The sequence below is a fragment of the Falco punctatus genome (genome assembly GCF_963210335.1).
Source record: "Falco punctatus genome assembly, chromosome: 6".
In the NCBI taxonomy this organism is placed as follows: Eukaryota; Metazoa; Chordata; class Aves; order Falconiformes; family Falconidae; genus Falco; species Falco punctatus.
Genome location: NC_137585.1, coordinates 35,194,454 through 35,222,109, shown reverse-complemented (window position 1 = coordinate 35,222,109; position 27,656 = coordinate 35,194,454). Strand labels below are relative to the sequence as shown.

Here is a 27,656-nt window from a genome sequence, read left to right as displayed (position 1 = left end):
TGCCGGGCGCCCGTAACGTAACTGAAGCGGGTTGGGGCGGCGGCAGCCATTTTGTGCCGGGAGCCCGGAGGAAGAAGACGCTGGTGTCTCCACACTTCACGGGCCCTGGAGCCGACCGAGAGCCCCGCCGTTCCCTCCGCCGACGTCCAGCGGGTCTCTGACCCACTGACCACCTCTTCTCCTTTTGTATCCCACCAAAGAAGCGAGGTGGCGCAAAGCGATTCCTCCGAGACACAGCCGCCCCTGGCTGGACCGTCTCCCCGTACCCCCAGTCCCTCGCCGTCCCCACGGCCGGCGTTCCGCTGCCTTTCTCCCACCCCTCCGGGTGCGATGAGGGGCTTCGGGGACCGGGGCCGCGATCGAGACCGCGGCGGGTAAGGGGGGGGAGGCGAGCCGGGCCGGGCGGGGGCAATGGCGGGTAGGGTGGCGCGGCGCGGTCGCACGGCATGGAGGCGGTGGATGGAGCCGTCTGCCCCGCGTTGGGGGCCTGGTAGGAGGGAGTCGGGGGGACGAGGGGGCGCTTGCAGTTTGCGGTATTGGAGGAGCTTTTCCCCCAAAAATTTCTAGCACTGGGGGGGGGGGGTGAAGCTGGGGACTTTATTAGTGTAGTTCTGGCAGCAAGGCAGGGTGGCGGGTTGAAGTTTTTTTATTCAGCTTTTCTGTTGGTCTGTAACCGTGCGTGCCTTGCTTGCAGTTTTAAGGCCTGCATTTTCCTCCCCCCATCCCCCCAATTTATTTTCTGCCAGCCCTGTACTTCCGCCTCCCCCGGCCCCCCCGCAAGACAGAAAGGCCTTGGTGGCCCTGGCAGGGCCGGTTGGACTGTCTGCCCTTCTGGTTGTCATTGCTCCTGCTGGACTTACCAGAAATGTGGCAGTTCGTGAAAGATCTTTCTCAGTTGCGCGCCCAGGCTTATTGTGAGAGGAAATGAGACTGAAAACTGCTGCCATGCAGGAGACTTGCGTACGCGGCAGGGTGAGCTCGGTAAACACGGCCCTGGACCACACTTAACGAGCATGACCAAGCTTATGGAGCAGTCAGACAGGAGTTGTCTGTGTGGCACTGCAGAGGCCCAGTGCTTGATACTCTTGAATCTGCTATTTAAAGGAAGCTTGGCTTGGAAAAGGCTTTTGCAGATTTTTTTTTTTTCCTTATGAGGACGGCAGCAATAAATACAGTGCCATTACAATGCTACTTGGAGACGAGGATTTTAAGGGTTAAAAGTAGTAAGGTGTTCATTCCAGGCCTTTTTAAAGAGAAAGTTAGGATTCGTTTAGGAAAGCAGCATTTTCTGCCCTTTAGATCACAAGTAGTTAGGCCTCCATTATCAAGAATTAACAATAAATACATCATGTGGGTTCTGTTATTCTTAATATGGCAGACTAGGTCTCAGTTAATGTCTCTCTTTTTGTTTGTGGTGGTTTGTTTTTTGTTGTTGTTTTCCCCCTTCCTTTCCTTCCCTTTCCTTTTTGTTTTCCTTCCCTACCAGGAGATTCGGTATTATTTTCATAGTATGTTGCAATACGTTTTAACATTTAGTTTCTTGTTGTCTGTGGAGAGAGATAGTTGCATCCTTGTTTTATCTTACACCCACATTTCACACTCTGAAAGATACTTTCATTTTTTTCATAGAAAGAAGTGTTCTGGTGTTTTTCCACTGTGAGATTTCCAGCTCAGTTTAACACAAGGACATTGGAGTAAATGCTTTGGCAAGTCAGAGATGGTTCAGACCCCAGCTGTTTCTGGAGTTTGAGTATGCAGGTTTATATACAGGTACTTAAAAGAGCACTAGCCAAAGCATTGTCACAACACTTGGCATGCCTTAAAATTTGTGTAATCTTATTTTGTGTAAAGACTTTGATTACAGGCAGATGATTCTCTTTTGCATCAGGGTTTTTGCATAAGTAAAAGGAATGCCTACATGCTTCTTTGTGAAGTTTTTGGACATTTGCATGGAAAACGTTTTTTTGGCATATTATCCTGGAAACTTTAATGCATTGATATTCAGTTTGTTATATATGTCTATTTAAGGTGTGAAAATATTTGTACCCATTAACCACCATCATACTTCATGAACTCTATAATTTGGGCCACTCAGCGTGCTGGTTAAGCACCATTTGGAATTATAACCTTCTCAGTGCTGGTTCTTTCATGGGCTAACTAAATACAGGCTTTCAGGATTTCCTTCTGTCAGGACCTAGTTGTAGGTGACTTCTTAGAATGGAAAGTTGTACTGTTTTGCTCTGGAATGTAACACCAGTAATATTACAGAAGAATATTTTGAGTCAGCCTGAATTGACTCTGAAAGAGAACTGTTGGCAAATCAGTGGAATGATCTTAGATTTAAATCACTTTAACTGAAGTTGGAATCTTGTTTTACTTCTAATTGGAATGTACAGTGTCAGTTACTGCCAGTGTAGTGGATAAACTTCAGCAGAGGCAGTGCTGAGGAACTGCTGCAGGGCTCTCTTCTTTCAGGTCATCATACAGACATGTTGTCTGTAGGAACGGAGAACTGAAACTATGTGATTTCTATGTAGAATACATCAGTTCTTCCTTCTGAGTAGCTGTGGAGCAAATCCCTGCAGTACCCAACGGTTTCAGTGTCCAGTCTTGCAATTGCTTCTTCCATGTTTCCTTTCATAAGGAGACCCACTGATACTTTGAAACTCCAGTTGACTTCAGTGAGGTTATGGGTTTTGTTAGAACTACTTGGATACGGAAATAGTTGTCATTTTGACCTCAGGTTAGTGTCATAAGTAGTAAACATCTTCAGTAAAGGTGAATGTCCCTGTGAATGAAAATTTATACTATTTTTTTTTTTTACTTTATCCTGAAAGAAAATGTCATGCTTAAATGAATTTTTGAACTTGTGTTACACAGTCTTTTCATATGACAAAATCTGCTGATTATTGCAGGCCTCTAGGGATCTGATAGACATACTGATGAGAAGATAAGGGATATTTATAGGAGAGGGAAGAGACTTAATGAAACAGTTGCAACAAAGCAAAGGTTTTCAAACTTACTTAGCAGGTTTTAAGATAAATTATATCTGCCATGCTTAGCTTTTCCAACAATGTAACCCTTTCTTCTTGTTAACATGTTGATTTGAGTTCTGGTTTTTTTTGGTGTCTAAATCACTGTAATTTGTAGTTTCCACTGGGAAGCAATTTAAAGAAAAAAATGTAGTTAATGTCTGAACAGATAGTCTTGCAGTTAAGATAATTCAAAAATTTATTTCAGAACTATATTTTTTAGCACCCGCTCCCACCCCCCTTCCCCAAGTTACTAATGTTAGAAGATTGTTTTGAGATTTTTGTTGCTTTTGGTTTGTTTCGTTAAGTTTTTTATTTACTAGTGGACTGCCAGGGTAAGGTGCAGACACTTTTAGATTTGCCATCTAAACAAAAGTTTTGTTTTAAATGGGCATTTCTGATGAAATGATGTTTTGCAGGAAGCTGTAGCTTTATTAACCAAAATCTGAATTAGGACAAAATTTGGTCTGATAGCATTTGGTAAAGCATCTTCTGCTGTGTTTGTATGAATCTAATGAAAGCACTATACTTATTTTGCGAATTTTAAAATACAGAATTTATAATATTTACAGTAAATAATAATTTTACGCCACTCGGTTTTCAGTTTTCTTACAGATTATTGCCAGAAGCTCATGCTTCGTCTAATGCATTAACAAGTCATTACAGTTGGCTCTTAGCCTTCTGAAGTGTATTTAATTAACTGGATGGAGAAAACTTAGGAGAGAGAAAAAGAGCAGTAACTTCTGAGTTGTTTTGCTAGTTAGGAAATCTTCAGTAAACATTAGCTTCTTACCCTCTTGAGTCTTCATCAATAATATTTAAAAGAGGATGTGGTTTTTCCCAGGTACTTTTTTGAGTATTTTTCCTGTTAGACTCTTGTTTTAAAAGATTTTTTAATTTTTATTTTTTAAATTTCATTGCTTTGGTTCCAGAATTACAGATGGATTTGCAGGCTTGGCTGGACTTGTTTACTTTCTGTTCTTCACTGTTTTGGCTTTCAGTTGAGGCATGCTCATTGATAAGAAAGAAGACATAGAGGGGGGGACTGAAGTAGCTATTTTTGTGTAAAATTAATCTTGAGAGAGATAAAAGGAACTTGCAATTACAGATTTTTCTCATACCTTTTCCATGTTTTTAAGTGTACTGTCAGTTTCAAGAAAAGGTAAGTGCTGTAGCTGTACCCACAGTGTAGTCCCGAGGGAGGGAACCCTGGGGTAGAAACCTAGAGAGACAGAAGTTTTAAGGCAGTGACTTACAAAATGGCTGTACTGGAAGGAAACTTTAAGATGATTTTGGGTTTAGAACTGACTTTAAAGCAGGTTTATGTTATTTCAGGAAGACGTATGCCATCATAGTGTTTGGAGGGGGGTGACTTTTGCTAGAATGTTGTGCTCATGTCAGTTTGGGGAAAAGAGAGTGGAAAATGCTTAAGAAACTTGTGAATTCCAGAGTAATTTAATACTCCTGGTTTTGTTTGCTTATTTTATAACGGACATTGACATTCACAGGTTTGGAGCAAGTCGTGGAGGTCCTCTTCCCCCAAAGAAATTTGGTAATCCAGGGGAACGTTTACGTAAGAAAAAATGGGATTTAAATGAACTGCCCAAGTTTGAGAAGAATTTTTACGTGGAACATCCGGAAGTGGCCAGGCTTACTCCAGTAAGTTTTCAGATTCTGTCCCATTTTGCCTACAACAGAAAATGTCATAAGTGGAAAAACTTGTCCTAGGAAGTCTGGGACAGTGTGTAATAGAACTGCTTTTTCATTGAGCTTGTTTGGTACCTGTGTACTGTGCAGGATGCTGGCTCTAATTGGCTTCAGTATTTAACGTTAGCAAAGGTGATGCTTCTCAGCTGTTTTTATACGAGGTATTTGGCCATTTGTAATTCATCATCATAATGCTTGTCTGGTCTAGCTATTCAAGAGGGTAGATAAGACTTAGAAAACTTGAAAGTTGCACTCCTGGGGAGGCCCTGAAAGAACTTAAAATAATGAACTGAGAGTGGCAGAAATGCATGAGAGAAGTTTGAAAGTAGCATTTTATCTTAATAATAATTCAAGCTGAAAGAGGCTGTGGGACACCTCTAGTCTAATCCTCTGCTCAGAGCGGGGCTAACTACAGAACTAGAACTAGAGCAGGTTACTTAGCACCTTGTCCTGTTAAATGTGAATATCCCCAGGGATGGGTAGAGTTTATATCCTCTCTGGGTGGCTGTCCCAGAGTTTAATGCTTCTCATGGTATTTTTTCCCCCCTAATAATTATATTTGCAACATCTTCTCTGTAGAGACCCATTGGGGTAGTTGAAAGTAGCAGTTAAATTCCCCTGTTTAGTCCTCTCTTTCCCAAGCTGGACAAATTAGCCCTTCCAGTCTTTCTTCATATAGACTGCACTCCACCCTCTTGCTTGCCCCCCATAATTGGATATGCCCTTCTTACATGGGGGGGGTGTCAAAACCAGATGCAGTACTTTGTGTTTACTCTGTACATATAGTAATCGCCCCTTCCTACACAGCTTGTCTAGAGTCTTCTTTTCACTATTTAATGTCTTTTTATATTTAGAAACTAAGAGATTTCATTCTTTACACAAAGAAACAAGCAAAATGTTCTTATCCAGTTACATAGATTTAGAGATCATTGTGAAATATTAATGAGATATTTATATGGCATGAAGGAACTGAAGGAGGCATTGGCTTTTTAAAGACAGAACAACTTGGAACTACTGCACCACAGTTAGCATTAGCTGCTCTAGTTGTCTTTGTCTTAGCCAACTAAAAGGATTTTCATGTTTTTCCCAGAAGCTGTTTTCTTTTTTTACCTTTTCATTCAAGCTGAAGAGATTCTCACAAATAGTAAATTTATTGCTTTGGATAAAGTACATGTTTTGGTATCGTGTGTATCTTTCTATTGATTTTTTTAAATTTTTTTTTTAATGAGCATTAGAATAAGGTCATGAATTGTGGAACCACATTGTGAAGTGCAGCTGGACTTAAAAGATAACCTAGAAAAAGATAAAATACTATTTCTAATCCAAAAATTATGCTTACGTGGATATATGTTTCAGAAATATATTAAGAAGTTCCATTATTAAAAAAACTTGGGAAGTCTTAGGGTATCGTTAGGACATTGCCTGGGCTTCTTCCGTGCAGAACGGAAGTGCTGGTTCCAAAAAGATTCCAAGCAACGTTTGTGAGTTGCAAGTTGTCCAGCAGGAGCTCTGTAGTTAACTGCCTCTGGAACGTATTAATTGGAGGAGAGGGACAGGCCCGCCTTCTCCTTGTTTGTAGTATATTAGGGCCTACTTACTTGTTTCATTCTTAGCATATTTCTTATCTGATTATCTGTTTCTAATCACTTTTGAAGCTGTTGGTCATTTCTGACCTCTGGAAAAAAGAGTATCATTCTTAAAAATACTATATTAATACACTCCTCATTAAAAAGAGCAGGTTGGAAGAAAAGAGAGTCCTTCTAGGCTACATAGAGAGCCCATACCTCTGAATATTGGAGAAGCTATGTGATAGCTCAATCTTAAAAGAAAATCTTTGGAAAAGGTGTCCTTTTTAGATCTCTGTTTCAATTCACTTCTCTGAGCTTTAGCCAGAGTTAATAGTGAGAAACAAGCACTTTTAAGTTCTTGTCCCTGCTGATGTTCAGCATTTGTCCTTGCTTTTATTCCCCACATAAATAGTATGAAGTTGAAGAATTGCGAAGAAAGAAAGAAATAACAATTAGAGGGATGGAGGGCTGCCCCAAGCCTGTGTTTGCCTTCCACCAGTGTAGCTTTCCGCGTAAGTACTTTGCTATTCTTTAAGATAATGAGGATTACTCAAAAACAAATGCTGTTTAGGCCTGTTCTGTTTTCTAAAGGGTCTTCTAAAGCCTGTCATCATTTAAGATGTTTTTTCTTTTTTGTTCAAATTAAATTTTAGAGTATGTAATGGATGCCTTGATGGACCAGAACTTCACAGAACCCACTCCAATTCAGTGCCAAGGCTTTCCGCTAGCCCTCAGTGGTCGTGATATGGTGGGCATTGCGCAGACTGGCTCTGGAAAGACACTAGCAGTATGTGTTCTTCCCTGTTACTTAATTAGTTTTCCTAGCTGCTTTGCAGAAGTTACCCTTGGCTACTTGTTAGTAGGTTTTGGGCTTGTCAGTACTACAAGCATAAAGTGCAATGATTACATGTTTTTAAAGCTTGCTTTATTGCCTTACAGGCAAGTAAATTTCAATTCAACTAGCCTATCATTTAAAGGCAGTTGTTTTGTGTGTGTCTTTATTTTTGGATGCTTAGTCACTTCTCTTTGGTTTATGCTTACATTGTAGTTTAAAAAACTATGTGCATTTTAGCATATTTTATTAACTGTGCAAGTTAAAATAAAAAATGGTTGAGTCTTCAAGGTACACATTAATTTTATCTGCAGTGGTTAAAAAGTAATTTTATGAAAAGCACTGGTTAGGGCCAGGATTGCTCAATTCTACTAACTTAGATGTTTAAATGAGCCTTTCTGTCAGAGTTGCTGAGCAACTATATTTTGTGCTCATGTCAAAGCCGATACGGTTGGTCAGCAGCTCTGAAAATCTTCTGTTCTCTTGGATAAGTGCAAATATCTGTATTTGCAGAATCCTGATTTTTATATAACCACAGTTTCTTGCTGTCTCTCGCATCAGATTTTGGCTTCTTGAAGGAATGTTAGGCTAAAGGGGCTCTTGCCATGATCCATTTGTCATGGCAGGAGGTCATTGGTGGTGGATATTGAGGTCCCATGTCTTGACTTAAAGTTCTTCTGTTTTAGTACTTGTTGCCTGCAATTGTTCACATCAACCACCAGCCATATTTGGAGAGAGGAGACGGCCCAATTGTAAGTGCTTGTTGATTCTCTTCCTTTTTTCGTGTGTGGCATGGCATTGTTAATGAGATGTGTACTGTATTCAATTGGTTTATCAGAATAGTAAGTAAAGAAATGTTTACTGTCACAATGTGAACATCCCACTCAGTTGAAATTCTGTGCAATTGCTGACATCGTTTAAAGATTTGTAAGTGTTTTAGCTAATAAAGAGCAGATGGTCCAGCTTTGCTTACGGTATCTATGCGGAGCATGGGTATATATGCAGCTTGGCTATCCTGAATCAATTCCTTTTGCAGTGTCTGGTTCTAGCACCTACTAGAGAGCTGGCCCAGCAAGTGCAGCAGGTGGCTGATGATTATGGGAAGTGTTCAAGACTGAAGAGTACCTGCATATATGGAGGAGCACCCAAAGGTCCCCAAATCAGAGATCTAGAAAGAGGTAATTTTAAAACAGGTGTTTGTAGTTTCTGGAGGAGGTCGTATTGTAAAATCTCTGTAAAAATAACATGATCTTTTTAAAACCTGTTTGGAAGGGGGTGTGCATGAATGACTGGCTGTCTGTTTCTCCAGTTACAATGATGGTTCATGAGGTGGTTCTCTTCTTTGTTGTATAGTGATGTATTTGGATATTAGACTTCCTTTCTGTTTTCTCTTTGAACTTCCCACTTGTGAATATCATCAGGACCTAGGAAGGGGAAAAGGGAACTTACTAGAAAGAGAACACATTATTTTGAGGAAATGTAGTAGCAGCAAATTTAAGGAATGATTTTTCTTAAGCCAGATTGCTAGTTTTCTGCCTAGGCTTGTATAATCAAACTTAATTTTTGAATGCACAGAAGCTTCTTTACACAGTGCATTTTGGGGTATTTTTTATTGTTCTTAAGCACTAAGCTCTATTTCTTTTAACATACTCCATAATGTTCTGTAACTGCCTTTCTGTAAATAGTAAGGGGCTGAGGTTGAGGATGATGCAGAACCATGGTTCTACAGCAACTGCTGTAACACAGTAGTATTCAAGTGACCTAACCTTCATTTCAGGGGCTAGTTACATGTAATTTCAAATGTAGGAATGTGCTGATGGCTTTCATCTTCACTACATTAAAAAATTGTAATGGAATTACGTGTAAAGATGTAAAAAGTAATGTCAGGGTAAGCTTATATATACAGATCTATTCAAGAAATGAGAACATTTTACTTACCACTGCAGTTCTCAAGAGTCATTATTGAAAACTGCAGTAATGGGATAAAGGCATGCATGGTAGAAGACTGCAGCATAGCTGTGTTCAAGAAAATGGTAGTGCATTCCAATTCAAAAGTAGCATCTTCAGTGGAAGAGTCAAAGTTTACATGAAGAGACCTTGGGAGGATCAGCGTGGTGGGTTTTTGCACACCTTTCTTGGGTGCTGTAAAATAGGTATTTTGCTTATGAAGAAAACCCTTGAGGATGTGGGGAGGTTCAGTGCTTTCAGTCCTTTCAGGTGTTACTGTCTTTGGATGATTGCTTAGTATTTTCTGCAGCAAAGATTGTTGAACAGATAGAAAAAGAATTTTTTTTCCCTCCGTTGTGATACTTGGGGTATTTAGTAAATTAATTTTGGAGGAGTACATCATTGACAACAGAGACTGTAGTTTATTCAGTCTCCCTGGCAGACAAATGGCTCTGTTAGAAATTGAATTCTTGCATGAGCTTTATAGAAACTAGAAGTTTGCCCAGCTTTCTCGGCTCTGGGGAGGCCAAGTTGACACAGACAAAAAAAGATCTGGGTTGCCACAGAATACTCTGCATCTGTAAGTGTAGTATCAAGAAAGTTGTTGGGGTTTTGCTTTTTTTTTCACCCCGCTGCTTGCCTAAACTTACCTATTCACTGGACATTACGGTGACACAGGAAAGAAGATCTGGGAATTGATGGAAACCAGTTCCTCCTTTTAAGGAATGTATACATTGCCATACCTGATATACTAGCTTATGAATATTTGAATTCCATTTGCATGCTAACAATACGGGCAGGATGGTTGTCTGTCACTGTTGGTGCATAATTACTCAGTATTAAAGCCCGTGCTTTGGCTTTATATATTCTAAAAAAAAAAAGGTAGAAGTGGAAGTAATTTGACCTGTATAGCCAGAGAAGCACTTCATGTTTGATTAGTGGGGAGTTTGGCTGGAGTTCACTCTCTAGATTTCTAGAGAGCTCTCTAGACTGCATAATTCTGGATGAAGGTGGGTCAGGCTTGAGTAGAAGCTTATTTTATTGCTGATTTTTGGACAGCCCTTCACTGGTGTTTTCTGACAATAAGCTTTTAGCTTCTATACTGCATTTATTATTCTAATGGCACTGTAACAGTAATTTCAGAATGGGAAAAAATACTAAAAGAAACTAGGGCTTCTACTGAAATGACTCAATCTTGGGTACGAATGAGGGTGGTGCTTTTTTTTTTTAAACAATTTTGCTCTGGAAGGTGATTCATTCTGACTAAAAATACCAATTGACATTCAAATGCAGAGCCTTACTCTTTTCCCTTATTCTGTTTTGAAGGTGTTGAGATCTGCATTGCTACACCAGGTCGCTTGATTGACTTCCTTGAGGCAGGAAAGACCAACCTTCGTCGGTGTACATACCTGGTGCTAGATGAAGCAGACAGGATGTTGGACATGGGATTTGAACCCCAAATTCGTAAAATTGTTGACCAGATAAGGGTGCGTGAACCTTGTAAAAGGACAGCCTCCTTTGGTTTTCCATTTGAAGTCCAGTACCTTAAATAAATCCGTTTTCCCATTTTCTTAGCCTGATAGACAGACTCTGATGTGGAGTGCCACCTGGCCAAAAGAAGTGCGCCAGCTTGCTGAGGATTTCTTGCAGGACTATGTTCAGATCAACGTGGGAAACTTGGAGCTGAGTGCCAACCACAATATCCTGCAGATAGTGGATGTGTGCATGGAAAGCGAGAAAGACCATAAGTAAGCTGGTTTACCTACCATTTCACTTTATTTAGGTTGTACTTAAAAATCCAGATTGCTTTGTAAGCCAACTATGAATTCCAAATAGTGAAATTACTTGTATTATTTGAATGTTACAAAGTCAGTCCTGTCATTAACAAATCTGTTGGGTATATTCTAACCATACCTTTATACAACAGACCTAAATTCTGTGTGAGACTGACTTATTTATGTGGATGCCTATTGTATATGCTTTCAATGTAAGCTGAGAGTGTGCTCCTATATTCTTGTATATGGAGATATACATTTTAGCTCTCATGTCTATTTTAGACTGATACAACTGATGGAAGAAATTATGGCAGAGAAAGAAAACAAGACTATCATCTTTGTGGAGACAAAGAGGCGATGTGATGATCTCACTCGAAGGATGCGCAGAGATGGGTGATTAGTTTCTCCCTCCCTCCCCTTGTTTCTAATGGGAAACAGAAATTGTAATCAAAAGCAGTAAGGTTTAAATGTTCATGATGCTGTTGTTGGGAACAACTTGTCCATTCTTTTCTTGGCTGAATTCAGTCTTAGTTTCCCAGAACATTCCAGTCCATCAAAGAAAGCATTAGTGCAAGATGGTATATTTAAGCTGTGCTTCTTTTAGTGTATCAGAATTCCAATACGCTGATTGGAACTGTATCAATGTAGCGAATGTGATTTGGTTGAGATGGTTGTTTATCGAGGTAGTGCATTTAACATGCAAGAAACAAACCAGTAGACATGCTGGGTAGATCCAGGCCAGAGGGAATAAAATACTTCATGTCTTTCATTTTTTGCTTTTTTACCAAAATGCCAATAAAGCTTCCTGTTGCTTTTAATGTATGTACTTTCTGTCTATACTAATGTGCATCTCTATTTGGCAGTTGGCCAGCTATGTGTATCCATGGAGACAAGAGTCAGCCGGAAAGAGATTGGGTGCTTAATGGTGAGTCCATCACAGAGAGGAGAATAACTCAGGCTGCTGTACGTAATTCACAGAGACATACTTTTCTCTGGTGGTGTGTGTGTTTTGGTTTTGGTTTGGTTTTTTTTTTTGTCTCTACCCGATAGATAAGTTTCAAAAGAACTTCCTTTGCCTTTGTACTGTTAATTGCAGTACTTGTATTTGCAACTTTTAAAATTCTTTTTGTGAAAAATGCAGTGGGAAAATTGCTTAACCCAGAGCGCTGGATTTTGAAAAATAGCACGTTATATCCTGACTTACTGGGGTTTCTGAAATTGACCCGTCTGACCTAGATTCTCAAAAATGAGCACTTACTGTAAAACAAATTCAGGTAACTTTATCTTTTTGAAAAATCTTACTTCATAGCATGCTTTGTTTTACAGAGTTTCGTTCTGGAAAGGCTCCTATCCTCATTGCTACCGACGTTGCATCTCGTGGGCTAGGTTTGTACACATAGACCACTCTTGCCTACTGCTGCATATTTTTCTTCTTTGGACTGAAATATGTTTTCTTTTAAAAAAAAAATTCAAAGCGTGATTTTCCCCCACATGTGAAATACGTTTTTTTAACATTAATCTTTTTTTTTTCTTTCATATTCAAAGTCTCTTCCTGCTCCTAATGAACAGGCTTTGGTCTGCAGCAAGGCCTAGGCATGACCAATCGATCGCCAAGAGGGAGAAGAGACGTCCAATTATGCAACCCAACCCTTCCACCACACTCACTTCTTCCCCAAACCCAGCTTTTGTTGCTGGGTGATAGGGATGGATTGCTCTCAGTTCAGAGCGTGTCAGATAAAGTTCAAGTAGGAAGCTGTGGGAGAGCATTTCAACAGCAAATAGCTAATATTCTCCCCATATGACACACCACAGATTTGAACATACCAACCCCAGTGTACACGCATGTCTACCCCACAGATGTATTCGCATCTGAGAAAGCACTGCTCCAGATCTTTAGTCTTGACATGTAGCCTTCCCTCCTCTGTGTTCCTTCTAGGCAGGACCACTGAGATTACATATGGCCTTTAACATCATGTTACCCAAATGTGTAATTGAAACAAAATCACACAGCTCTATTCTAGTGGTATGGAAATGACCTGTCTGGATGCATCAGTTGTGCCCCCTGTTTTAATACGCATATTTGTATTGTGAAACACTGTGCTAAGCACAGTCCTTCTATATCTGCCCACCCTAGAAGAGGAAGATGGCTTCTGAGGTGCTCGGAGGTTAATAACAGACACTGAATACTCCGCTTTCCCCGAGTTTGATAGAAGATAAACTACTTGGGGGTCAGTGTCTCATTGTAGTAAATTTTAGACAAAATTCCTGCATAATCAGTGCAGATAAGCCTAGAGAAATCTCTAGTTTGTTAAAAATCTGGGTTATCTGAGCTCTTGTTTTTTTTCATGTGCTGAAAGGGTGGCTGTGCTGTGCATCATATGGTCACTTTAATACAGGCAGACCATTACTAGACTTGGCAGCCTTTGTTCACACAACCTTCACCCCTCCTTCCCCTCCCCCCTCAAAAAATGTCCAACACTTCCTCAGAGAGGTGATTATATGGACTTCAGTCTCTGCCCTCTAGGGTCATGTCTGGACCTGTGCAGTTAGAACTTGGGCCTGTTGGGAGAAGGGACTGAGGCCTGAAACCAGTTTGTATGAAAGAGAGCTGCTTTCTCTAGCAGCATTTTTTAAACAGGCTTGCTATGTGCTGGTAGCTTCTTTGTGCATCTTGCCTAGACATTTAAAACAGCCTCACCCCCCTCAAAAAAACACTCCCCTCAAAACTACTTAATTGGATAACACTTCAGAAAAGTCTCCCCACTTCCCATCATCCACTTCACCTGAGCTAAGGGGGAAAGGTACCAGAGTCTGTTTCTTGTTACTGAACAACATCTCTGCTTGTTTTGGGGCCCTGAGTTTGCTGCTTCTTAAAATAAGTCACTTAACTGGCAAACTTCTGGACGACTTCCTCCAAGATCCTGGAAAGTGAAGGCTTCTACCTAAATAACATAAAACAGGGGCGCGCGCCTTTTGGCTGAGTCACCAGGGCTTTCCCTCTTCCTAATGGAACATTGGTTTCAAAAAAGCTTCTTCCAGGTAAGTTCTGAGTCCCGTAATGACTTCTTTGTGATAATTCCCTGGAGTGAGGTCCTCTCTCTGCACTGATATATATATTATTTTTTTTTACCTTTTTTTTTTTTTGTTCAGTATTAAACTAAAAACATTGAATTTGTTTTGTTTTGTTTTCTTTAACAGAAGCTTTGATATCAGCTGCAGATCATTCTCAGTGCAGGGGTGGGGGCACATCTACATTGATGGTCTGAACAGCTCTCTAGACTAGCATGTTTGCTAGTTTATATCTCTCCTGATTAATAATTGGAGACTGTGCCATAGAGTATTCTGATGGTCTGACAAAGGGAATGTTTCCCAGGTAGCTGTCAAAAATGATGTACAGTTTCAAATCTTGATCCTGCTACATTATCTTCTAAAAGCGCAGGAAGATTGGGAGTGTGCGCAAACACTTGGAGCATGCTAGACTGGAGAAGCAGAGTCTTGTACTTGCTCTGGTCTCTTCTTCAGCGAGCTGTGTGCTCTACCAGGACCACTTTCTAGTCTGGAAAACACCCTTGCATTTTCCTCTTCCTGCCTTCCCATTCTTCCCCCTCTTCCCCAGTCAAATCAGTTCCATCTGCATTGGTAGCCACAATTCCCTGTGCTTTCTGCCAGGAAAGCACATCCTTATATCCTCTGTGATAATTCAAGTTACTTTGCTACTGATGGATTTGCAAAACGGGACTGACTGAACATCACGTAGCCTGCAGCTTGTCAGACTAGTTACACCCTGGCTGTGAAGATGCAATCTGTCATACGTACTCGTTTCTTTACTTCACTTTCCCTTTTTAAAAAAACCTGTTGCATCAAGGACCCTAGCTGGAGACTCGCGCAGCCCCCTGTGAAACCTGCCTTCTCACTCCCTTTTTTTGGTGTGATTCAGGACTTTGGAGTCAGCAAAGACTGAGGAGCCCCCCCTTTGCTGTAATAAGAAACAGACATAAAGTCCCCCTCTTGTCACTACAACCCTCTTGTTTTTATTTTTCCTGCAACCCCTCTGAAATTGATGCAGTCTGGGCAATAGATGCAGTCTGACCCTTTGGATGTAATTTTTGTATCTTCATTTTTTTGACAATTGCCCCCAAGAACCCCAAATAGGGGACAAAAAGCGTTGGAGGACCTGAAACTTTTACCTGAACCCAGGTTCTCCGGCGCTTCACAACCAAATGGGGCTACAGAGAAGCATCTAAGCCAGTTCACAGAGCGAGCGTGTGTGGGGACTTCTCGCTGCCACGGACCCTTGATGCATGCTCCCCGCGCTCCAGTGGTCCCGTGTCAGAGGGCGGAGTTTTCGAAAGGAGGCCGCCAAAAATAAAAGGCAAAGAGACGGGATCGGCTGCAGCGGTTTCCCACAGGAGGAGGGAGTGTGCATCGGTCTGGTAACAAACAGAGAATGTTTCTCTCTTTAAAACAACGAAACAAAAAAAAGGAAAGGAAATCACAAAAATCTGTGTTTTATCTTGGATATTTTCATAATATTCTTCTTAAAATGCAGATTTTAAATTATTTTTTTTATGAGCTGTTAGGGCACTTACTGTAATACCATGCTTTTTAAAAATACTGTATACTGTAGCAAATAGGTGCTTTCGGTACTTGAGCTGCTTTTACTAAGTGTTACACTAACAGTTCCTTTGTTTCTGTCCAGTAAGTTTACAAAGTCTGTCTTCCCATAAGGCACGCAGTTCTGATCTCCTAAATTTGAGTAATATTTTGTGTACAAAGCAACTTTGATAATTTCATTTCCTGCTTCCATCTGACACTGAAAGTAGGGAATTGCTAATGGAATTCAGGATTGCCCAAATTACAAAAGCTTGCCAGAACTGGATGGAACAGCATGGTGAAATGTTAGTGCAATGCGTTCTGGTGATAACTACAAAGCTGAGTTAAGATACTGTAGGTCTGAATAATTTTTAATGAGTTGGCTGAATAATACTAATGTAATTGGAGTGCCTTAAGCCTTAGGCTAGGGAAGGTAGTTCACTGTATTTTATTAGGACTGTAAAAGTAAATATTTTTAAGATTGCCTTTTATTTCATGTTACGGAGTGGAAGGTAAGTGATCTTATTACTGTTATTATTTGTTAGACTTCTCCCAACAGAGTAAAAGCTTTACCGCGGCAGTTCTGCTCTTCTTCCACCCCAGTTTGCTCTGTCTGACTTTGCAGATTGTGTTAGTTGGTTTTTTTAAAAAAAGGAGTACAAAATTCAATTAGCTTGTTCACAAGCATTGGTGTCTTTGACACAGGAAGACAGAGGAATGCATTCCGGGGAGGATGAATTTGACTGCAGGGCAAAACTGCTTTCAAATTACCCCTGTTTTTCAGGACACTGATCTTTGTTCCTGAAGATCTTAAATTTGAGTCTTCTACTCTTTTGGGATGAGTCTGTCTTGTATTTATTCCGTGCAATTACTAACTTTGTATTTTTTTTTCTTATTACTGTCACCTGCATTCGTGCTCCCCACCTTTCGTTGGCACGTCCTCTCTTCTTCTCCCCTTTCCTCAACCCTACCCCTTCACTGTGCTTCGCACCTGGGCACTTCACAAGACGTGGAAGATGTTAAATTTGTGATAAACTACGACTATCCGAACAGCTCTGAAGATTATGTGCACCGTATTGGTCGTACCGCACGTAGTACCAACAAAGGTACTGCCTACACCTTCTTCACACCAGGAAACCTGAAACAAGCCAGGGAGCTTATCAAAGTGTTGGAAGAAGCCAATCAAGCCATCAATCCAAAACTGATGCAGCTTGTGGATCACAGAGGAGGAGGAGGTGGTGGTGGAGGTAAAGGCACATGGGAAAAGGGCTACAGGAGGAATAGGTTCCCCATTTTGAGGGAGGGAAGGTTAAAAGAGGGCAGGGAGGTAGTAGGTGCAAGTTTAAGGTAATGAACAGATTAGTAATAAAGCTGGTTTGTATCTGAGGTCTCAATACGTTACTTAATTTATCTCTGTCCAGCAGAGAGGTAGTCTGCTTTTACCTTGGCTGTAGATTATATTTTTTTTCTCCTGATAAGGTCCTTGGAGCTAATTTTGGTTGAATTAATTCCTTGCAGCTCCTACCTAAGCATGGGCAGCCGGATGTGTGTGCATGCACGTGCAAAATTCAAATCAGTGAAGGGATACACTGATGTTATCTTCAGGGACTGAGACTTTTTCCTCTCGTTCCCTGAAGGACTAATAAGTTTCCTTATATTTGCAAGTTAGTCCTGAATTTCTTCTATTTCTTTGTCTCCAAGCTCATGCGTTAAGAACCCTTTTTGAACTTTGTATTTACACCTTGAACGAAATGAAGAGGTGTATATGCACAGCTGTGCAGGGAAGTTCTAGACAGTCAAAAGAACTTGCTGCCTGTGGGCAAGATTTTGGATGTAGAAGGGGGAGAAAGGGTGGCATAATTGTACCAGAGTTCATTGTTTAAGACTTGTTCACGGTACTAAATCTTAATATATCCATCGCCAGGAGGTCGTTCTCGTTACCGAACGAGCAGTTCAGTAAACAACCCTAACCTGATGTACCAGGAGGAGTGTGACAGGAGGCTCCGGGGAGTGAAAGAGGGCCGGAGAGACTCAGGTGGCTTCAGAGACCGTGAGCGTGGTGACAGTTATGCCAACGGAGCCAACAAGACCTATGGCAGTGCCTACGGGAGCCCAAATTCTGCTTTTGGGGCAGCACAGAGCCAGTATGGTTACACTCAAGGGAGCTATGGAGCAGCTGCCTATGGCACGAGTGGCTATGGCACTGCAGAGTACAGTGCTAGTGGCTATGGTGCCAGCACCACAGCTGCCACCGCTGGGAGAACCTCACAGAGCACTACCCAACAGCAGTATGCAGGGATGGTGGGGCGCTCAGGCCAGCAGCCACAGCCGCTCATGTCACAACAGTTTCCGCAGCCCCCTGCCACTAATGTGATGGGCTATATGGGACAGACTGCCACCTACCAGTATCCACCCCCTCCCCCACCCCCTCCCCCTTCCCGCAAATGAGACCACTCACCCGCTGGTGACCAGTGTAGACCTCTTGCATTTAAAGGAACCTTTTCTTTCTCTTCTTTCCCATTGTGATGTCTCTCTCATGCAGGTTAGACTTAGAATTCACCTTTCAAATCCCTCGAGCCCATCAAAAATGGCCCCCAGTCCACATTACTGACCTTGTCCTTTCTTTTTTGTCTTTTTTTTTTTTTTTTTTTTTTTTTTTAAGAGATATATATAGTTGACTGGAAAACTTATTATTTTTTGTCTTGCATGTTGAGGAAATCGGAAATTTTATTTTCTCTAAAAGAAATGGGTATAAGGCAGATAGGTCCCAGCTCGATCATCTTGGTGTCTAAGGTTTGTGTGAAAACTTGCTTTTGAGGGGAGGAAGTTTCTATTCTGTAACATGTTAACTTAATTTCAGAAAGTATCAAGAGAGGTAGAAAACTTCGGGGAGCCAAAAAGCACTTCATTAAAAATTATAAATGCAAGGGAGCAATGCTCACTTCTCCTAATCTTAATTTTCTTTTTTAAAATAGCTCACTATTATTGCTTGTAAACTGTTGTAGGTGACTTCCTATAGGAAAACTCTGCTCATTTGTCTGAGCTGGGTGGTGGTTGGAGTAATGCCCCAGGTGTACATTGTTGGTGTTTTCTGCAGCTCTGGAAGCAGCGGCCCCATCTTCTGGTACCTGTAGCAGCCTGCAGTAGGGAAGTTGGGATTAAACCCCCAAGTGTCAGAGACCAAACTTGTCTTGGATTCAATACCTGAAAACCAGGTAGTTGCTGCAGGTACCACTGCTATAATGTTTAGCCAAATAAGTTCTTTCCCTATAGTTGCTAAATTGCAGCATCACAAGTATGTGGAGCCTGGTTATCCTTAAACTAGTTTTTGATCTCAAATTCCTGTTTCTGAGTTTATTAAGAGAAGTCTTAGTTTGAGAGCCCAGAAACTAAACAGAACTGAGATAATGGAACAGTATGTCTTGTTTTTCCTTCACAATCAAACTCCCTTTTGCCATGGGGAATATTCTGAATGCCACTATGCTGAATAAAATGTGACAGAGTTTTTCACGCTTAAATTTAAGAGGTTTGAATAGGGTGGGCTGGGGGGGAAGACATGGGAGGAAGGGAGGAGGAGGAGGAGGAGGAGATTGCCTGGGATCTCCTTTTCATGAGGTAAGCGGTGAGCTGGTTAGTGCATCTTGATTCTGAAGCTTTTTTTTCTTTTGTACTTTGCTCTGATTATTGCTTTTCCTGGCTTTTGAGTGCATTTCCCTGCTCCATTGGTCCCTTTGAGCTGAGCTCTCGCAGGTAGGTAGCATTTTAGAAAATGTTAGAGAAGAGTGAAATTTTAGTAAATACGTAAATAAAACTTGTTTATTTTACAGGCTAAGGTGGGTGTGAGGGGTTTTCCCCTTTAGTAAAGCATGTTGTTGACTTGTTATTCCTGAAACCAGACGGTTCAGAGACAGTAGATGATAACAGGAGTTGGCTGCTCTTGATCTGGTAATAGGGCAAAAGAATGGATACATCTCCTGCTTTGTGAGCCATCATCTTTGCATTATGAGAGTGCAGAGGTTTGGGTTGGTTTGATATTTTCTGTTGGTGTTCTTGCATATGGATGAACAAGGCAGCCCACTCCTTTTGTAGCAGAGTGGAACTTCTTATAGCCCAGGAAAAAAAGAGCTTGCTTATACAGAAATTATGTCTTTTTTAATAAAATTTCTTCCCAGAGTAAAATTTTGGGGGATGAATGAGCTTTTTGTTTGTGGTTGGTTTTTTTTTTGGTGTATTTTGTTTTTTGGTTTTTTTTCTTTTTTCTTTTGTGCAGTACACAGGTAGGTTGCTGACCCAGAGGGAAAAAGGAGAGATCTTCCAGAACCTTGGTTCACTCATCCCATCTAATCCCAGTGCTTGGGCAGGAAATTCTTTGTTTGTGTTAAGTGAAGGTCAGAAACATTTAGTTTATCCAGGCACTGACTGATTCTTCTGGCCTCCCTCACAAGCAAATGTAGAGCTTTTTTTTAATTATTATTACTATTTTAATTTGTGAGTTCGATGCAGAAATGTGGTTTGAGGGGGTGTAGGAGTAAGGTATCTCGCTGAGTGGTTTTAAAAAGGGTCTCTGGACCGTCAAAGCTGCCTTATAGTCTGCTATAGCTTTCACTTCTTTTTGGGGGGACTTGTGCACATGTAAATGTCTATGCCAAGTCTTGCAGTGCTTTATTGCCATTGAGGTCAGCTGAAGTCCAGGGTCTCAGTTCAGAGTGTTAACCAGACTGTTGAATGCATAAATGCACCGTGGCATGTGCTGCCCCGTCCCACCTGGTGCTCGCTGCTCTGTTCCATATACCAGCTGGAGGGCCCTTGTTGATAAAGCATCAGCATCTAGTATTGTTTGCGTTGTTTTCAATTTGTAAAAGTTTGTGGGAGTGTCAGATGAGTTGGGTGTCTCCTCCCCTCGCACTTCCTGAAGCAATTTACTGTTTGGACTTCTGAACAATGAAAGGGTTAGTGGCTTTGTGTGGGATCAGCATCTTGTTTCACGCATCTGCTGGTCTCTGAACACATTCCTGTTGTATTAATGAAGACTTGAATTGAGAGATTCATGGATCTGTGGTGTTCAGACACAGGATACTAAGAGCTATGTTACTATTCTTAGTTTGTAAATTGTCCTTTTGATACCATCTTGTTTTCTTTTGTAGGTATAAATAAAAACACTGTTGTCAATAAGTTGTGAAGTTTGTCTTTATTTTTGGAGTGTAAAGCTATCTTTGCCCCTGTTCTTCCCAGTTATTAAAAAAAAAAAGCAAATTCAAGGAGTTGTAAACATTCATTGGCAACCCACTGAATTTTAATAGAAATGGTCCCAGTTTGTAGAATACAAAGAACTGCCACTGAAAGTGAGTAGGGAGGATGTTTGAATACTTGTGGACTTGGAAGATTCATGTCATTCAAAGGCAACATATTTTTACTGAATGTTATGGGGCCTGCACAGAGTGAGGGTCAGACAAAGTTAACTTTCAGGAGGGTGTTAGTTCATACAGCATTAAAATAACAGTTTGTAGACTCTGCTGTGTCACATGTGATGTGGTCACATGTGAAATGGGTCCATGGCCTTTGCATATGTTATCGGACTTAATGGTGCTATGTTCCCTTTACCTTAGGCACTCGTTCAAGGACTGAAGGACCAAAGGTAGTGACAGTTTCTGTTATACTTGTGCTGCCTCAGGGTCAAGGTAGAGGATTGTTTTGGAGGTAGCTGCTGGGAAAAGCTGGGAGAGAATAATTTGCCCTACTTGAGCGTCGGCCAGCACTACTAACTAGCACCAAATTCAAGTAAGAAGAATTTTTTTTTTAAAAAAAAGCTAAGTCTCATGTGGATGAAAAGCATATCTGCTTTCCAGGCCTTGTTTTTCCGGCACTGGAGTGAAACTCGGCTGAGCCATCCGTTAGTCAAAAAGGGCCAGGAAAGGAAAACTGATATCAAGAGCTTCATCTTCAGAATTTCCAATGTTCTCTGTTGAAATGTCTTCAAACAGGCATGGGAAGACTTAGCTTCTTTCCTTTTAGGACTGTGCAAAGAGAAAGAGAAGGTAATGAAGGAATTCTGGGCAATTCAGTTGTTGCATTGTTTCAACAATATTGTTAATTTTTTGTTTAACTTGCTATTTAGAGTGCTTAGCTAGCGGGTTGCCAGGTTTGCAAACAGCAAGAGGTGATGGCTATCGAATAGACTTTCTTGGGCATCTTCCACGTGCTAATGTAGGCTAGCAGGAACAGAGCTGTGCCATCTTCAGGGAACAACTGCTTGTCCTCAGTTACGACTGTATGCTAACAGCTCCAGAGAATCCCATTCGTTATGGAAGGAGCATCTAGGAGAATTTAGTGAGAAGGGTAACATAAAGGAATCCTGAGAACGGGAGAATTTGTGATCCTTGATGGGAGACATCCATTACAGAATTGCTTCTTAGCAGGGAAACTCCACAATGAATTTATTCTCCTTTATGCTAAAGGGAAAGGATTCTTTCCTCTTCCGTGGTTATTCTTTCTCATGTGTGGGCCCTCTTAATTTCCCTGCTTTTTCTTGATGATGTACTGTGGAGTCTGCTATTCTATCCCCAGTGCTTTCCCCCTTTTAATAGAGAACATGGCCTGAATAAATGGTCTGTGGGCCAGTCTCGCCTGAGCCTGCCCCATCTTACCCGACCTGGAAGCTGGGATGTGTGGCCTTGTGGGAACACCAGGGGCCCATAGGCTTAGATGAGGTGGATGGAGAAGTGCTGCCCTGGGCATATGGTGGTCAGCAGCACGGAGTCCAGCTGTTGTCATAGTACTGGGGGTGGGTACTGGGGCCAGTACTGCTCATCATCTTTGGTGCCAGAGGGAAGGGCAAGTACTCCCTGAGGGATTTCCTAATGCACAACAGAGGGGAGTGGCTGATGCACCAGATGGGGTTAGAGGGACCATGCCAGCCTGGAGAAACAGACTGGTGGGGACCTTATGAAAGTCAAAGGGAAATGCTGTGTCCTGCCCCTGGGGTGGAATAACCCCATGCACCAGTATGTGCTGGGAACTGCCCAGCTGGAAAGTGCCTCGATAGAAAAGGTCCTGGGTGTGCTGGTCTACACCAAGTTGAACACAAGCCACCAATGTGCCCTTTTGGCAAAGAATGCGAGCAGTCTCCAGAGCTGTACCACCAGCAGGTCAGGGGAGGTGGGTCCTTCCTCTCTGCTCAGCCTTGGTGAGGCCACAGCTGAAGCAACAGGTCCAGCTCTGGGCTCCCAGTAGAAGAGGTGGGAACATAATGGAGCAAGTCCAGAAAGACCATGACGATTAAGGGACTAGAGCATCTGCTATAAGAGTGCAGGCTGAGAGCTGAGACGGCTCAGCCTGGAGAAGGCTGAGGGCGATCCTGCCAGTGAGTAAAATGCCTGATGGGAGGAGTAAAGGAGACAGACCCAGACTGTTTAGTGGAGCCCAGTGATGGGAAGTTCCACTTAAAAAAAGTTTCTTACAGTGAGGATGGTTGGACAGTGGCACAGGTTGCCCTGAGAGGCTGTGGTGCATCTGTCCCGGAGATACACAAAACCTGACTGGACAGGACCTTGAACAACCTGCTCTAGGCAGCCCTGCTGTGAGCAGGGGGTGGATTACAGGATCCCCCAAATTGCTTCCAACCTCAGACATTCTGAAATGCAAGCTTTTGGGAGCAGAGAGCTTCCTCAGAGTATCTTTCAGGTCCTGGTGTTAAACAGAAAGGAGTTAATCTCGTTTTGAAAACAAGATAAAGAGAAGTTGCGTTCTATAAAAATCCCTTTGCAATGCTTTGGTATAGGCTCTGAAGTCTTTTAAAATACATTTCTTTATGTAACACATCTTTGCTTTTTTTGCAGCATTGCTGCCCTTTTGTTCAAGCTCTTCAGTGTTAGAAATGTTTGGAAAAGATGGTGGGGTTTTTTTGTGAGAGTGTAAGAGAGATGCAACCTGCTATAATACTGCTGGTTTTCATAAATGACTGCAAAGCATTTGCATATCTTCAGACACCTTTTCTCTCCCGTGATTCAGAATGTTTGTGTAAAAAAAAAAAACAAACAAAAAAAACAACAAAAAGCAATTCTCTTCCTACTGTGATGTCCCAGGGACAAATGTTTTTTTTCTTCTGTCTCCTGTATCATCTAAATTTTGCAGCTCTGTCACTAGTGATGTGAGACTGAAAGCCAGCAGTTGGGTTTTTTCCCCCTTTTGTTCCACCATCCGCAACTACAAAGGGTACGGATTTCTCACAAAATACAGAAGGACACATGAATTGAGTGAAGCTAAAATGGGGATTAGTTTAAAAAAAAAAGGAATTGATGTGGAGCACCTTGATGGCAGTTTTACAAAGTACTTTTCTGGCTACAGAAATGTTTTAATGACAGAAGGAAGTTGTAACCTGCCAAGGCCAGCCACCTGCTTAGTGCTCCTGTCACCTCTCTATCAGCAGGTATATTGCATGAAGCTACCGAAGATTTATCCCTTGAAACGTCAAATGTAGGCCGTCACTGCTGCTTTTGGCAGACTAGTTTGGGAATTTGAAAAAGGAAGAAAATATTTGTTCACTCAGCTGGATTTCGTCAAATTCCATCCGCCTCAACAGAAAAGTGTTTTAAAGCATACTTCAGCCTCAGCATACCATAGCATGTTCTACCAGATTTTATGCCCTTGATGCACTTGTTAGCTCTGGTATGCAGCCGTTTACCAAAGCACAGCACTGAAGTGGAAGGGGCCTCTGATTTTGGGAAACAGAAAGGGATGTCTTGTCTGCAGATGCCCATCTTCCTACAGAATCAGTTCTTGAGAACGTTACATCTTTTCCATCAAAAGAAAAAAGCAGACTTAATAATATCTCTGTATCTCTGCAGTTGCTTTCTCAGGTACATTGTCTGCCTACAGCTATTCCCCCCCCCCTTAAAGTTTCTTTGCATGATTCATAATCTTTCAAAACGTATGTAGAAATGAGTATACCTCAGTTGTTAACTTCCCAAGGTGGGGTTAAACCAGGCTTAGCTCTGGTTTAATTTCTACTTTGTTTCACACAAACGTCTAGATCCTTGTGAGCAGAAATGCCCAACTGCATTCAACAGATAGGTTTTTTAAACTGGATTTTAGGTAGACAATATGCATCACAAATACAGCAAAGAATAAAGTCATGTAAGGATTAACGCATGGCAAGCTGTAGCTCCACTGTACATTACAAGAGTGCCAAACAAATGTTTCAGATTTATACCAACTCATTTACCTACCTTTGGTAACGTAGAGATAGAAGAAGTCACAGTAGAAGATGGTTTGTACCACCCCGGAAACTACAGCGATCTGATCATAGAAATTCTCCGTGTAGTAGCGCCAGACCCAGTTGGCAATGTAGAGAGCACGGTAGAGGCCCAGGAAGAAAAGGTAGTGCGTCGTGATGGTCTCTGCTTCCCCTGTCTTGCTGATCATGAAGAGCTGAGGAAGGATAGCCACGGCCTCCAGGTAGATGGAGAAGGTCCAGAGTATCTGTGAGTGCAAAATGAAGGCAGTGAAGGGTCTTGGTGCTGAGTAATACACGTTAAGACCCAAAGCTTTTCATTTGGCAGAGCACTGATGTACGAGCAGCATGAGTAGCGCTGCTGGAGTTGGGGAAAATGAGCCTGCTGTGCCACGACTGAGAGGAGACAGCACTGCGCTGCTCTATGGATGGTCCAGTCTTCAAGGCCTGCCAACTTTGCCTTTCCTGTCTGCTTCTGCTGTTAATCATCTCAGCTATTCAACATGCTGCTCACTTTGCTGCCTGCTGTCAGGCTGCTGCTTCCCCTCCCCTTTCCTGCCTCAGGTTTTCCTTACCTCCAAGGGTGTGAAGCTGTGGTTCTCCAGAAATGACAAGCCTGTGACAGGGACCAGCAGGAACTCGAGGCGAAAGGAGTCATTCTCGCTGTCAAACGTCTTCCGGAATTTCACATAGATCATGTACACGGTGATGTAGGCACACATCAAAAAAATCACCTGGAGGAGGGAAGGGAGACACCAAGACCTTACCTGCAATTGCACCTCCTGTGCTTGAAGAGGGGGTGGCTTTGCCAAAGTCAAGTTCTGTTAACCCGTTCTGGTGGAGCTGTGCCAGAGCAAGACAGTGGTGAATACTTTTTCTGTGCTGGCTTGTGAGTTGACTTCTGCTGAGGATACTCCAGTGGTCAACTAAAGATTGCCCCACCATGAGGATCACACCTGTTCCAGCCCTCTAGGGCTCGGTGTGAAGAGGTTGGCTTGGTTGTGGCTGGCTGTTCATGTTCCTGCTGTGCAAGGATACCCAGGCTTGATTCATGGTGTCTCATTCTGGTTGTGGTGGTACTAAATGTGGTGGACTCAGCTTGCTCACTGATTGTGGTGAGGAGGATTTTTGGCCGGCGGAAGGCCAGTGACACCAAAGGAAGCATCTTTATCCATCTTTGCTGGCTGAAAAACTGACTTAGCCACCACGTACCCTCACCTCCCCAGGAAACCAGGGTGCGCTGAGAGGAACCTCTGCTTCTGCACTGCCCTCTCCTTACCTTCATTACAGTGTTATAGACAGAGATGAAGGTTGTGAACAGGTCCAGATAGCGGGTTGTGAAGACAAGGGCAAAAAGAATCTGACTCTTCCCAGAGATACCTGCGTGGCAGGGAGAAGAAAGGAAGGTAAAGCAGATGAGGGGAAGGACCCTTAGGATGGTGGTTTTCCATTATGCCTTCTTTGGAAACGGCTGTAGTTATGCATGCTGCTTTGTGAGCCAGGTCTGATGTGTTGGTGCTGTGGTAGCTCTAGAACTACCCTGGGACTGGCTGGAGTCTCCCAAGTAACAGGGCAGTTCCTGCAGACACCCCTGAGCCCTGCCTCAGGTCACAGGGACCGGCACTTGGTGGGCATGTTCACTGCTTTGGCCAATTCAGCCCCTACTGTCATCAAAATGCTTTTCCCTCGCTGGGCCCCTTCACCTGCCCACCTTGCCAGGGCTTGTGTGATGTGACATCTGCTGCACAAGGGAAGAGCTGCGGGACTGGGGACCAGCCCAGGGATGCTGATGGAGCTTAGTCACTGCTGGCAGGGAGGTGCAGTCAGACCCACCGATTTCTCTACCTGTGACAACACGGGCTGCAGCCCAGCTCCAAAGTCTCTCAGGGAGGAAAGCATGAACTCCGAACAAAACCCTCCTGCAGGAAGCTGCTGCCCTGTTTTCCTTGCCCGGGGTCGGGGCAGCCTCTGGTACCTGCCCACTCACTGGCAGGACCTCCAGCCTAAAGCAGCTTTCTTTCCAGGCTGTTGGGTTTGGTGCCACCACAACTTCTTGTGCTCATTCTCCACCTCCCTCTGGCCTTGCTGCCCTCTCCGCTTCATCATCCCAAGACCAACACCTGCCTGAGGCCATGTGCCTTGCCACATCACATCCTTCCAACACAGCCCTCTTCTCCAGGCAGGGAGACCTCCTGGAGGAGGAGGATGACTTCTCTCAAAGAGCCCATGGGGGAGGGCTGCCAGCTTCTGTGGGCTATCGCTAGCCTTTCTGGAACCCACTTCGCTTGCATCCCTTGCTAAGTCACCCTCCCAGAAGTGTCCCCCTCCTTCCCCGGGGCGTAGGAGCACTCACCAGAGCAGGACTTTGACTTCAGGATCTTCATCAGGAGGATGATGATGGCCAGCAAGTGGGAGACATCCCCCAGGATGCGGAAGATGTTCATGGTGCCAGAGGGGCTCCTCTGGAGCAAAGGGAGCAGGGCGCTCTTCCTGCGGGCAGGGCGGGCAAAGGCAAAGTTTTTCCCCCTCCAAGCCTCGCCTGAGCAAACGTGCTCTTCAGGCTTAACCGTCCTTTCTGCCCGAGCACGGAGCCTCTCTTCTGGCAAAGGGAAGTTGAGGCTCGCTCTGCCCTGGCTGCGAGCGCCTGTCCCCTGCCAGGCGCTCGGGCTGCGTGTCTCCCTTGCTTACTTCTCCCCAAGGTAGACGTTCTCTCTCCCCTGGCCAGGCCCTTCCTCTCCCTGCCCCAGGCAGAAAGTTGGGGTTGGTGGCCCGGGAGCCCCGGGCTGAGCCTGCTGAGCAGCCCGCAGCCAGCCGGGGTGACGGTGACGTGGCTCCTGGCTGCCCGGGGAGGGGAGAGAGGAGGAGGCGGAGGCGGGAATAACTGCGCTGGTTTTCCCTTTTTCTTTTTTTTTCCCTTCCTCTTTTTTCCTTCCCCAACTTGTCTCGAGTTACAGGCGGAAGTGTTGTTAAAGG

At 43.0% G+C, this 27,656-nt stretch overlaps 2 protein-coding genes across 2 annotated transcripts; one reads left to right on the top strand and one right to left on the bottom strand.

The window, feature by feature from the left end:
- The first annotated feature begins 54 nt into the window (after positions 1-54).
- DDX17 (DEAD-box helicase 17) lies at positions 55-20,626 on the top strand. Its single transcript, XM_080393792.1, has 13 exons — positions 55-374; positions 4,541-4,691; positions 6,720-6,819; positions 6,961-7,094; positions 7,826-7,891; positions 8,176-8,317; positions 10,413-10,573; positions 10,662-10,834; positions 11,144-11,254; positions 11,725-11,786; positions 12,188-12,247; positions 16,462-16,701; positions 17,379-20,626. Exons 1-13 carry the CDS (start codon positions 331-333, stop codon positions 17,900-17,902), a joined length of 1,968 nt encoding a protein of 655 aa, XP_080249918.1. The 5' UTR covers positions 55-330; the 3' UTR covers positions 17,903-20,626.
- KDELR3 (KDEL endoplasmic reticulum protein retention receptor 3) lies at positions 18,074-27,517 on the bottom strand. Its single transcript, XM_080393822.1, has 5 exons — positions 27,037-27,517; positions 25,963-26,063; positions 25,259-25,417; positions 24,679-24,931; positions 18,074-21,468 (listed from the first exon to the last, which is right to left on the bottom strand). The coding sequence occupies exons 1-5, from the start codon at positions 27,125-27,127 to the stop codon at positions 21,428-21,430; spliced, it is 645 nt and encodes a 214-aa protein (XP_080249948.1). The 5' UTR covers positions 27,128-27,517; the 3' UTR covers positions 18,074-21,427.
- Between the last annotated feature and the right edge of the window lie 139 nt (positions 27,518-27,656).